At 37.5% G+C, this 13330-nt stretch overlaps 2 protein-coding genes across 10 annotated transcripts in view; both read right to left on the bottom strand.

Moving 5' to 3' along the window:
- Positions 1 to 10556, bottom strand: part of BRIP1 (BRCA1 interacting protein C-terminal helicase 1) — a 114694-nt gene extending 104138 nt beyond the window's left edge. For 3 of the 6 annotated variants that reach the window (XM_023756823.1, XM_023756825.1, XM_023756826.1), the window contains exons 1-5: positions 10380 to 10556; positions 8822 to 8944; positions 8631 to 8726; positions 7168 to 7279; positions 5233 to 5406 (exon numbers count right to left, since the gene is read on the bottom strand). In XM_023756823.1, the coding sequence (XP_023612591.1) occupies positions 5233 to 5406; positions 7168 to 7279; positions 8631 to 8726; positions 8822 to 8917 (478 nt within the window). In that variant the 5' untranslated portion in view covers positions 8918 to 8944; positions 10380 to 10556. Of the gene's footprint in view, positions 1 to 5232; positions 5407 to 7167; positions 7280 to 8630; positions 8727 to 8821; positions 8948 to 10379 lie in introns of those variants that run through there. The other 3 variants (XM_023756824.1, XM_023756828.1, XM_023756827.1) reach the window with 2 other exon arrangements.
- A 750-nt stretch (positions 10557 to 11306) lies between these two features.
- INTS2 (integrator complex subunit 2) overlaps positions 11307 to 13330 on the bottom strand; it is a 40716-nt gene continuing 38692 nt past the window's right edge. For 2 of the 4 annotated variants that reach the window (XM_006092230.3, XM_006092231.3), the window contains exon 25: positions 13001 to 13322. In XM_006092230.3, coding sequence (XP_006092292.1) covers positions 13153 to 13322 — 170 coding nt within the window. In that variant the 3' untranslated portion in view covers positions 13001 to 13152. Of the gene's footprint in view, positions 13323 to 13330 lie in introns of all 4 variants that reach the window. The other 2 variants (XM_023756821.1, XM_023756822.1) reach the window with 2 other exon arrangements.

Genomic DNA, 13330 nt, shown 5'->3' with positions numbered 1-13330 from the left:
CAGCTGACAGTCGTATGGGTACTCCCTTGTAGGTAACTGACTGTCTTTCTCTTGCTGCTTTTAGGATTCTCTCTTTGTCTTTTGCTCTTGGCATTTTAATTATGATGTGTCTTGGTGTGGTCCTCTTTGGATTCCTTTTGTTTGGGGTTCTCTGCGCTTCCTGGACTTGGAAGTCTATTTCTTTCACCAGGTAGGGGAAGTTTTCTGTCATTATTTCTTCAAATAGGTTTTCAATATCTTGCTCTCTCTCTTCTTCTGGAACCCCTATAATTCGGATGTTGGTACGCTTGAAGCTGTCCCAGAGGCTCCTTACACTATCTTCGTATCTTTGGATTCTTTTTTCATTTTGCTTTTCCAGTTGGGTGTTTTTTGCTTCTTCATATTTCAAATCTTTGACTTGATTCTTGCGATCCTCTGATCTGCTGTTGGGAGTCTGTATAATATTCTTTATTTCAGTCAGTGTATGCTTAATTTCTAGTTGGTTCTTTATCACAACATCGAGGGTTTCACCAGTCTTCTTGAAGATCTCACTACATTTATCGGCAGTCTCACCAGTCTTCTTGAAGATCTCACTACATTTATCGGCGGCTTCTAGACAGTTCTTTAAAGACCTTAAAAGTGTGGTTTTGAACTCTATATCCAGCAGTTTGCTTTCCTCCAATTCTGTCGTTTGTGTCTTGTTTCTTTGTCTCGGCATTCTTTATGCTTCGCTGTGTCGATAGAGTGGCTTTCTGTGCTAAGTGTCCCAATTACCTGAGGTAGACACTCTTGGTGCACCCCCTTGTGGGCTTTGTGCACAGTCTTGTTGTAATTAAGCCTTCTCCCGTATGAGTCTGGTCCCTAGAGACTCGCCTGGAATTGGAGCTCAGAGCCTGAGACTCCCTCCCGATTTAAAACGACAAGGGACAATATTTTTTAAAGAAAAATTGCTTATAATTTCCAAAACAGGATGAAAGACTTAGCCAGTGATGGCGAACCTTTTGAGCTCGGCGTGTCAGCATTTTGAAAAACCCTAACTTAACTCTGGTGCCATGTCACATATAGAAATTTTTTGATATTTGCAACCATAGTAAAACAAAGATTTATATTTTTGATATTTATTTTATATATTTAAATGCCATTTAACAAAGAAAAATCAACCAAAAAAGTGAGTTCGCGTGTCACCTCTGACACGCGTGTCATAGGTTCGCCATCACTGACGTAGGCCTTCTTTGGTCCACCACTATTCTTTCCCCGCTACGAGCCATGCTTTTTCCTAAGACTCATAGGAACATCATTTGAAAATTCTAAAACCGTAATTCTGCCTTTCAGACCTAGATCTTTAATCTACACGGAATGGACTTTTCTGTATGAAGTAAAATAGGGCTACAATTTCAATTTTTTTCTATAGGAATATCTGAGAGTCCCAGTACCACTTATAGAAAAGTCCCTCCTTTGCCCTCTGCTCTGTAGGAGCACTTCTATTTAAAAAAAAACAAAAAACTTTCTGGCTATATGTGGAACTGAATGTGGGTTCTCCATTGTTTTCCATGGGTCTACACTGCACCAATACCAAAGTGTTCTAATTACTATAGCTTTATATATAGTAAGTCAGCCCATCTCAGTGGTCGGCAAACTCATTAGTCAACAGAGCCAAATACCAACAGTACAACGATTGAAATTTCTTTTGAGAGCCAAATTTTTTAAACTTAAACTATATAGGTAGGTACATTGTTATTAACTTAATTAGGGTACTCCTAAGCTGGCCTTTGCTAAAAACGTCCTCAATCTGATTGAGGTACGTTCGCTGAGGTCGACCCCTTACAACTCTCCCATCCACACTCGTCTTGTATACTTGTTTCGTCTATCTCCTTTCCGAAAACCGACTTCTGCGCATGGGCCACGAAGTTTCAATCGCACTGTACATGCACGCCCGCACGTGGTATTTTGTGGAAGAGCCACACTCAAGGGGCCAAAGAGCCGCGTGTGGCTTGTGAGCCGCGGTTTGCCAACCACTGGCCTATCCCATAGATTAAGTCTTCTCACCTTGACCAGATTTTCAAGAGTGTCTTTGGCTATTATTCTTAGCCCTTTGCATTTCCATATATATTTTAGAAAGACATGTAATTTTGAGCTCCGCAATTTCCAGGCAAATTGGTAAAATATCCACAAAACAAACTAGCATAGTGGTTCTCAACTGGGACCATTTTAACACCCCTATCCCCACACCAGGAACATTGAGCAATCTCTGGAGACATTTTTTGTTGTCAGCAAAGGCAGGAGACAGCAGGAAAACTACTGGCATCTAGTGGGTTGAGGCCTGGGAGATGCTGCTAAATATCCCACAATGCACAGCACAGTCCCACAACAAAGAACGATCCAATTCAAAATGTTAATAGTGCCCTGTTTGAGAAACCTTGCCCCAAATAAACCACGGGGCAAATTTGTATGGGCCCATTAAAGGGTAGGGAATAGCTACCATAAACAATAATTTAGTTTTAGAAAAATTGAACTGCCATCTGCCAAAAAAGATTAACACCCAATTCATTAAAATAAAAATCATATTATCTACATATACAAAAAAGGTTTATCTTCATGTTCTTTATAGCAGAGAAGTTTGCAGGAAACTTATTGAAAAGGTTAAGTCTTTAAAATACAAAGTTATAAAGAAATGAGATATATTCAGAATATTTTTTTAAAAAACTCCTAGAAATGAATAAGAAACCACCCAATTCAAAAATGGGCAAAAAACCTGAATATGCAGTTCAATAAAAGGAATATTTAAACGACCAATAAACATACTAAAAGATGCTCAACCTCATTAATCAACAGAGAAATACCAATTAAAACTCATGAGAACATGACACATGCACCAAAATGGGTAAAATTTTTAATGACTGAAAATACCAAGTGCTAAAGATTCAACCACTTTGGAAAATATTGGCAGTAACTACTATAACTGAACATATGCATACACTATGACCAGCAATTCCATTACTAAGTATATATCTGGTAGAAAATACCTATTTGCACCAGAATGAATAAGAATGTTCAAAATTGCCCAGCTGGCGTGACTCAGAGATTGAGTGTCGACCTATGAACCAGGAGGTCAGGATTCCATTCCCAGTCAGGGCACATGCCTGGGTTGCTGGCTCAGGCCCAGTAGGGGGCATGCAGGAGACAGCCAATCAATGATTGTCTCTCATCATTGACATTTCTCTCTCTCCCTCTCCCTTCCTTTCTGAAATCAATAAAAAAATACATCTAAAAAAAATATATATATATGTCCATATGTTTAAAAAAGAATGTTCAAAATAGCATTAATAACCAAAAGCAGAAACCACCCAAATGTCTAACAACTATAAGATAAATTAATAAATTGCAGTATATTCATAGAAGAAAATAATATATAGCAATAAGTACCACTATATGCAATACACAAATAAATCTCATAGTACAACATTAAGCAAAAGTAGATGGATATAATTTCATTTCTATAAAAAGGCAAAGCTCACTAATGGTGACAGAAGGGAAGATAGCAATTACCTGTGGAAAGGTGACTAACGAAGAGGATGAGAAGTGTTAGTCATATCCTATTTTTTATCTAGATGGGAGTACATTAGTGTGTTTACTTTGTGAAAATTCTTCAAACTATACACTTAGAATTTGTGCACTTTTTTGTATTTAGGTTACATCTTATTAAAGAATTTACTTGAAAATATAAAGAGAGTATCAGAATACAACCATGATTTATGCCATCTGATTCTTCAAGAGAAAATTCTACATACTCTAACTCACAATAATGTTAAAATGAAAGTTGTAATTGACAACTGATTTTTTACAAAGGCAATGCAGTGGACAAAGGATAGCCTTTTCGATAAATGATGCTAAATAATTAGATATCCATATGAAAATAAATGAACTTGGATCCATACCTTGCACCATATTAAAAAATTAACTCGAAATGCATCTTAAACCTAAAGTAAACCTACAACTACATTTTTTAAAAAAACATGTACTCAAAATATATAAAGAAACTCTCAAAACTTAACAGTATTTCACCAAAGAGATTGAAACTTAAAAAAAAAAAGGAACCAAACATATTCTGGAACTGAAGAACTGAATAAATGAGATGAAGAAAGAACTAGCAAGCTTAGGAAATAGAGCAGACCAGATGGGAGAAAGAATTAGTGATACTGAAGACAGAAATCTAGAATTACTCAGGTGGAAGTAGAGAGAGAATCGTGAGTTAAAAAAAAAAAAAATGATTCAAGAAGTATCTGACTCATTAGAAAGAAAAATATAAGAATAATGGGGCCCTAGACGGTTTGGCTCAGTGGATAGAGTGTCGGCCTGCAAACTGAAGGGTCCTGGGTTCCATTCTGGTCAAGGGCAGGTACCTCCTTTGCAGGCTCAATCCTGGCCCTGGTCAGGGTGCATTCGGGAGGCAACCAATCGATGTGTCTCTCTCACATCAATGTTTCTCTCTGTCTCTCCCCCTCCTTCCACTCTTTATAAAAATCAATGGGAAAAATATCCTTGGGTGAGGATTAACAACAATAACAAAAAAAAGAATAATGGGTATACCAGAAGAAAAGAGGAAGAAGGAAATGAAGAGCCTATTCAAACAAATAATTGATGAGAACTTCCCAAACCTATAGAAAGAACTGGGTCCTCAAATCCAAGAAGCTAACAGAACATCTAATTATCTCAATCCAAAAAGGCTTTCTCCCAGGCACATTATATTAAAACTGTCAAAAACTAACAACAAAGAGAGAATCTCAAGGCAGACAGGGAAAAGAAGATGGTAACCTATAAAGAAGATCCCATTAGAGCATTACTGTATTTTTTTAGTAGAATACTAACCTCAGAAGATCAGGCAAATTTATCAAGAATAAATGAGGCAGATTAGAGTTTGTCTTACAATACAAATTAATATGTTTTATGAAATTCTACCACATAATTAATACTGCCTACAAATAACATCAGTCTCTGAACATCATTTATTCTGCCTTGCCTTCAAAAACTAATTTAAGCTAGCAAAATGTCTGAATAAATGAAAAGTCAAGCCAAGAATAAAATATTCCAAGGATTTCTGACCACTCTATGAATTATCTAAAATAATTGCAGAGAATATATGTAGAAGTACATAATCAATTATGCTAACCAAATTTATCTAAATAAGGTCTCATAACAGCAATAAATAAGGCTTCTGTTACAGATACTAACAGACCCCAGCAAAATATGAACTACCTTGACAAGGTGATGAAGTGCCATTTCTTTCAGAAGGTGGTGTACTTGGACTATTGAAATGATGTGAAGTTCCTTGGTTCATGTCATCGTTTGTAAAATTCTTTGAATGGCATGTACAACAACATGACAATGATACTTCAGCTTTTTTACTTAAGCTTTCATCCATTGGCTTTCCTAAAAAATAAAAGAACTTCTATTTATAATATTTCTAATTTTTTTTAACTCAATCTTTCTATGCAGTTAGGGTAAGCAAACACCCCAATTTGCCCAGGATTGGGAGCTATCCCAGTATGCAACACTTTTTGTGCTAAAACTGACAAAGTACCTGGCAAATCTGGACATCAAATTTGGGACAGCAGAGAAACACTTATGCCAGAAACATGTAGAGAAGTTATCGTGTTATTTACATGTTATTAAAATCTAATTATAAAAAATTAATAATGTAATAAAGGCACAACAATGCAAGTATTAATTTATACTGAGATTTATTAAAATATCAATCATGGAATAAAGACCTAAAATATCTTAATTACTATTTCCCTTAATCAAGAATTTGAAAGTTCAATATGTTAAATAACAATGTAAACACATAAGGGTAAATCATTCCCACATTATACTTCTATTTCAAACAGAAACATGTTTCATGATGTAGCAATTATGATACATGTATCAAAATACACTTTAAAGTCAATATTCAAATTAAATAAAACAGGTAATTTTTAATACTTTAATATAATACAAAATTGCAATATCTACATTATGTGCCTGTGTGTTTCAATATACAATTCATAGATATAAAAAAAGCTGAGTAATTTATTTTCTCTAAAGAGTACGGACATTATTTTCCTCTCTATACTACAGAAATACTACTAATTCTATTTTCCAGAATCTCATTAAAATTTTAAGTTAAGATAATCTCATTTTCCCCCAAAGATTAATTTAACATCGGTAAGAATCAAAAGCTTATAAAATATTTATTTTTTATTTTTAATATTTAATAATGTTATCAGTAACACATTTCCTTTTAAAAAACATTATATATTCATACATATATACATGCACATACACACACACACACATACATACATATACATACACACCCATGCTTACTTTTAAATTCTGCTAACACTTTAGGTCAAAGCAATCTAATTATGTAACTAAAATGTATACAAGATGGTACTTCAGATTCATTATGTGTATTAGACAGTCTTTCATAAAAGTAAATATTACTAGGCATTTTTTTGCAAATAAAGTAAATGTAATGAAAAATAATATAGATTCATACAAACAATTTTACAACAAATGCTTATCTGGTACCCAGACAAGTAGAAAGATCAACAAGAATGTTTTCCTTTTTATATATTCCATGTTTTAATGTTATGAGAAATGGACAGATAAGCAAATATACCACAGGATTTACTCAAAAAATAAACAAAACACACACACACACACACACAATTATTCCTATGATGGCATCATGATAGACCCATTTCTTACATCTTTTACATAAAAATTATAATTAACTATAATAATAAAAGTGTAATTGCTAATTAAACCGGGCAGCCGGACAACCTCCCGGACGAAGCCGAGGCTGCGAGGGCTGAGGCAAAACGCCGCAGCTGCGAGGGCCAAGCCCCTTGCACGAATTTCGTGCATCGGGCCTCTAGTTTTGATAATAATAAGCATGCCAAGGTTCTTATATATACTCTGAATCATCAAATAAAAAACTACATTATGTTCAAATTTGTTTGGGGATTTGAACATATTTTGCCATATTGAAACTCTTTTGGAAGACACAATAACATCATAAAGAAAGATCTTAAAAGAGAATACTAAGTTAGCTAGAATACAGATGAATCATTCTGAATTAAAAGTACTTCATTATATTTTTTCAGGTCCCAATAAGCAACCTGAAGATAGCAATCAGCTACTTACCACTAAGAGATTGTTGCCATGCTAAAGCAGAACAAAGTAAGGCTAAGCTTTTCCCACTTCCTGTAGGGCTTTCCAACAAACAATGTTGCTTACTGTTTAATCCTCTGACAATCTATGGACACAAAAACAATTTAAAAAATCAATAAACAATTTCTTTCATTAGGGTCTCTCTCCATCAGAAGGAAACATGCATAAGAAAGTTCATAGCAACACTGTTTATAATTGCAAAAGAATGTAAACAATTCAAATGTCTATCAGAAGGATAATGTACCAAAAAAATTCTGGTATTCATATAATGGAATCCAATAAAGCAATTAAAATGGATTAACAATCAACAGGGTGACATCTTTTTTTTTTTTTTTTAGAATATTTTTATTAATTCAGAGAGGAAGGGAGAGGGAGAGAGAGAGAAACATCAATGATGAGAGAGAATCATTGATCGTCTGGCCCCTGCATGCCCCAAACTGGGGACTGAGCCTGCAACCCAGGCATGTGCCCTGACTGGGAATCGAACCGTGACCTTCTGGTTCACAGATCGACCACTGAGCCATGTTGGAAAGGCCAGGGCTACATCTTAAAAATAATGTTGCCATAACCGGTCTGGCTCAGTGGATAGAGCGTCAGCCTGCAGACTCAAGGGTCCCAGGTTCGATTCTGGTCAAGGGCATGTGCCTTGGTTGCGGGCACATCCCTAGTAGGGGGTGTGCAGGAGGCAGCTGATCGATGTTTCTCTCTCATCGATGTTTCTAACTCTGTATCCCTTTCCCTTCCTTTCTGTAAAAAATCAATAAAATATATTTTAAAAAATAAAAATAAAAATCATCATTCTCCCCATTCTCCCCTTTAAAAAAATAATGTTAAGCAGCCCTGGCCAGTATGGCAAAGTTGGTTGGAACATCGTCCGGTACACCAAAAATTGGCTGGTTCAATTCCTGGTCAGAGCACATACAAAGGTTGCAGGTTCGATCCCTGATCAGGACGTGTGGGAGGCAACTGATAGATGATTCTCCCCCGTCTCTCACCTTTCCTCTCTCTAAAATCTATTAAAATAATAATAATAATGTTAAGAAAAAAAAATCAAGTTCTACAGAAAGAGAGGTATAGTATGATATCATTGTGCAAAGTTTAAAAATATGTAAATTAACTGGATACATACATAATAAATGTATTAAAGCAATGCTAGGAAAGAAAAAGAAAAAATTCAGGATACTAGTAATCCTGTTATTTATAAACAAGGTATAAAGCAAATATGGCAAAATATTAAAATATAACAAAGTTGGAAAGTTGGTAAACTAAAGTTTGTTTCCATGACTGAAATATCTTCAAAAAAATTACAGTAGGAACTAGAGTATACCATGTGGAAGACAATAAATACTTTGTAGAAAGCAGTAATTCTGTAAAGTAAAAGTTCCAAATGAGCTGAGAACTTTGTTCAGAATGTTCTCCTTTGCCTCGTAACTAACCATGGACACATACAGTTTAGCAGGGATCAGTAATATTTTTCCAAAGGTTAGCTGTTCTTCAATGAACCCAGCAAATGTTTTCAATCCATTTACTATCTGAGAAAATAAATGTAGTCACAGACTCAATGTATGTTATGACTTACAGACATAGGTATCTTAATAACTTCAAATAACTGCTGAAAAATACTTACAGAATTCATCATAGCAAGCTGGGATGGATAAGCTTTACAAGGAAAGCTAATCTTCACCCCACCAATGGTATATTCAGACCACGCTGAAGACATCATACTTTCTTGTTTACTTCAGATTCCTAACTGCAACACAAATGAAAATCAATCTTGAAACAATGCCATTCAAAGAAAACCAGATACCCAACACTAAGACAGAAATCTGGAAATAAAAATTGGAATAAGTATATAAACAAAACAAATGGAAGTGAGATAATTTCCTGGCCTTATATATCACCGCACTTGAGAGCACGTCTTGGAATCTAACACACCTGGCTGTGTATCCCTACTTTGCCAAAGCTGTGGGCCAGGATTTAGGAAATAAAGGTTCTAGATCAGACTGTGACAACTCACACATGTACCTTGATCATGTCTCTTCATTTCTCGCCCGTGGTCGGCAAACTGCGGCTCTCGAGCCACATGCAGCTCTTTGGCCCCTTGAGTGTGGCTCTTCCTAAGCCTTAGGAGTACCCTAATAATTAATAACAATGTACCTACCTATATAGTTTAAGTTTAAAAAATTTGGCTCTCAAAAGAAATTTCAATCATTGTACTGTTGATATTTGGCTCTGTTGACTGATGAGTTTGCCGACCACTGCTCTAGACCAGTGGTTCTCAACCTTGGCTGCACATTAGAATCACCTGGGAATCTTTTTAAAATCCTGATTTCTGGGCCTCATCCTCCGGAAATTCTGTTTCTTTGTTACTAATGTTGTGGCCCCACCCCATAACAAAGAAACTATATATATATAGTGTGTGTATATATATGTATGTGTGTGTGTGTATGTATGTGTGTGTGTGTGTGTGTGTATATATATATATATATATTTAATCCTCATTCAAGGATTTTTTTCCCACTGATTTTTAGAGAGTGGAAGGGAGAGGGGGAAACAGAGGAAACACCCATGTGAGAAAGACACAGGGATTGGCTGCCTCCCGCATTGCCCCCGACCAGGGCGGGGAGCCTGCAACCGCAGTATGAGCCCTGGACCCGAATCGAACCCGGGACCCTTCAGGGCGCAGGCGGACGCTCTATCCACGGCGCCCAAACGGCCAGGGCAGCCACCCCTATTCTAACCTAATAGTCTGTGACTCTATCGCTGAGGCTCTGAGAATTCAATCTGGTGGAATCTAACCCCTTGTCCTGAAACCAACCACTCAACGCTGGCCTAGTTACTCGGCTATTACCAAGAAACCAACCCCGCCCCAATTGTGGCAACGAGCTTCTCAAGATGGGGCAGCGTCCCCTACATAAGGGGGGTTGGGGGGGAAGGGGAGGAGGGTCTGCCTGCCGCTGTCGCCCCCTGCTGCCAAGTTACCGCGGGGCCCGGGCCGGTAACAGGCTTTTGCTCTAAAAGGTGAGGGCAGGCTCCCTCCTCCCAGGTTGGCTTCCGCCCACCGCCTTCTCCCGGAGGCGCAGGTGACCCCCGCCCGACGCCGCGGAGCCCGCCGGGCGGCTGGGCGGCGGCAGAAGGCGCCCTCCGTCAGGTGAAAGCACTCTCCCCGCGGGTGGCCGACTTGCCTGGTCTGAGGAAAACCCAAGCAACGCTGCCTGGGCTCCGACTCCCAGGACAACAGGACACGATGTCGCCGAGCAAACGCAGCGGAGCCCTGGCGCCGAGGAACGGCCACGAGCCTCTCGCCCCCTCGCAGGCTGCTGCTCCCCGCCTGGTCGCGGGCCCGCGCCGCCTGACTCTTCCTCGCCTCCGGCTCTCACCAGTCCGCTCCACCGCTCTCCCCGACGAATTCCCGCCTCCCGCCCCCTCGACTCCCGGCAACCAATCGCCGGGACGAGCTCAGACGAACCAATCACACGCCAAGACTAGAAATCAAGCAACCAATCCCGGCGCGAGACACGGGAATTCTGCGCCCAATGGGAGGCTCGCAATGTCCATCGACCCGAGGTAATTGGCGGCACCGGAAGACGGACTGGGGAAAAGCGAGAGACTCCGCGCAAATCCCAGGGATTCAAAGTGGGGGCAGCTCCGTTTGACTTTTTGCAACCGGTGGTTGAACCCGTGTGTCAGTTTCTTGGGAAACTCGAAGTGTTATTCTTCAGGTCTGTAGCTAAACGGAGAGGACACCCCTCTGAGCCTTGCCCACCTCTCCTCTAAGCGTTCTTCCATGCCGCTGGATTCGAAATTCCGAGCTTTAATATAATAGAGTGCCCAGGGGATGGAAAAGAATGGAGCTGGAATTGCAAGACAGCCAGGCTACAAATTTTTTAAATATCTTTTAAGTAACTGCTCCAGGATAACTACTCTGATTCTTCTCGCCTAAATTTCTAAAGCGCTCAACAGACTCTAACCTTGTGTTGCCATTTGATGTATGTGGCACAACTGAAATAGATTCACCTACGCTCTGAAGCCACACAGTCCTAGATTCCAATTCCTTGAACTGTTCCTTTCAGATTAACAGTAGTGAAATGAAACAAAAAAATACAACTTCATTTGATAAAGAAGATGAATGTTTATAGACCAATATTCAAAATAGCTGCACACATCTGTTTTCACTTGAATAAAAAAAATCACATTTTGACAAATTTTATAACCTTAACTTAAAATACATGAATATTAGCATTTACTAATATATTTACACACTTTATTTACATCATCAACAAATCTGATGAAAAACAGCATGTTATTATTTTAACAGCAGGTTTTGACCAGTCTTTGAAAAATTATCCAAGAATGTGCACTGCATTCAGTTAGAAAACATATTTCAACCTTTTCTGAATTCCTAGAGGTTGGTTACCTACTCACAAAATATTCCAAAGCCTCAGGAGCAGGAGTATTTAATTTTAAAAGACTACAAAACAGCCTTGTTTAAAAATATGAAAATTCTAATGGTATTTTTAAATGCTTTTATTTTCACAAAAATTACTTAATTGAACATTAAGCATCTACCATCTATAATACTGTACACTTCATGATTTGAAACAGCTACAGATTGGTTCTCATTTAATACCCTTATGAGGTAGGGCCAGTAGTAATCCCATTTTACAAGGAGGAAAATGAAATGTGTCTATTTGCTAGTAAAAAGGCTGAAGTTTAATTTCTTAAAAACCATGCTTTCTTATTAGCCTGCCTAATTTCCTTTATAAGTGAAGGGGTCTGTTTCAAGTAGGGGCAAGAGAGGGGGATGATATCTGTCATTCAGTATATCTCAGAAAGCAAAGAGAAGTACCTTCTACATTGGATACTTAAGAAAATAAAATGAGGATTATGGATTACCTGAATGCATCTACCTAATGATCAATGGAAGTTACTAACAGAGGACTGCAAAATCCTTCAGCAACATGGCATTTTCCGTTTGTTTGTTTGTTTTTCTTATTTTTCCTGAGGTCCAAACATTGTATACATTTTCTTAGTCAAAGATATAAGATTATGATGTGAATTATAATCCTAATGACAAACCAAGAGCTCTTTAATGCAATGGGTTGTATTACTCTAAAACTTAAATAGGTACCAATGTATTTCTGACCATTAGATAAGTTAGTTAAGCATTATAAAAATAAATTTTAAAAAAACTAAATGAGACCTTCCTTTCAGGTTCTTCTCTGCACAAAGACATTTCTGTATATACTTTTAAACCAGTATCTTAAAATCCCAAATTATTCAAGTATCTCTTTAAACATATGGCTTTCCATATTAGTAAAAAATTGAAGCAAACATGTAAAAATCTTAAAATCCTCACCTGTAATTCCATGAAAATCATTTACAAAAAGCTATTTGCCCTTTTTTAAGCCTTCTCAATACCATTTCTTGAGAACTGGAATTTGATCTTGCATTACTATTACTTGCATTGCAAGTTTGAGAGATTTCTATTTTGGGTATTTAAATTCCTAATTTTTCCTGAATTCTCCTTTTTCTCCCTCTCATCGTTGCATAATTGTCACACTGTGTTACTAACTCACAGCTAAAATAAACACTTGGGCTACCCACAAACTCATTTTTATAAGAAATTAAAGGCATGGCAGTTTTTTTCCACTTCAAAAGCTAAATACAAAGACAAATTCACTTTCCAGTAATAAGTTGTTTAAATGTGCCCCCAGTGGGAAAAAAAAAAGGCTCAGCTACTACAATATAAACATACCAGCAAAGTAGATCCAAAGAACTGCCAATCAAATACAAGCAAGCATAATTCTCAAGAGAGTTCTAAATTGTATTCATGTTGAATTGAACCATTTTACTGATTGAAGGCGGTACTGTTCCCATTCAGTTTAGAGTTGTTATAAGATACAGATTCATATTGGGCATATGCAGCAACCATCTTCATTTTTTTTAAGTTTTTTTTTAAATTCCACTAACACTCATGTTTATTATTTCAATTATTGTGCTTTCAATACAATGACAGAGCTGTACATCAGGATCCATGCTTCCAGTGTCCCTGGATCCATTTTTGTAAGATGAAACTTTACAGATTCCAGACCATACACTTGGTTTCTCCTTTATTTGTTGAAGACCTAAAAAC

This window comes from Myotis lucifugus, unplaced genomic scaffold (assembly GCF_000147115.1).
Source record: "Myotis lucifugus unplaced genomic scaffold, Myoluc2.0 scaffold_99, whole genome shotgun sequence".
NCBI classification, from domain to species: domain Eukaryota; kingdom Metazoa; phylum Chordata; class Mammalia; order Chiroptera; family Vespertilionidae; genus Myotis; species Myotis lucifugus.
This window is presented reverse-complemented; position numbering and strand designations above follow the sequence as displayed.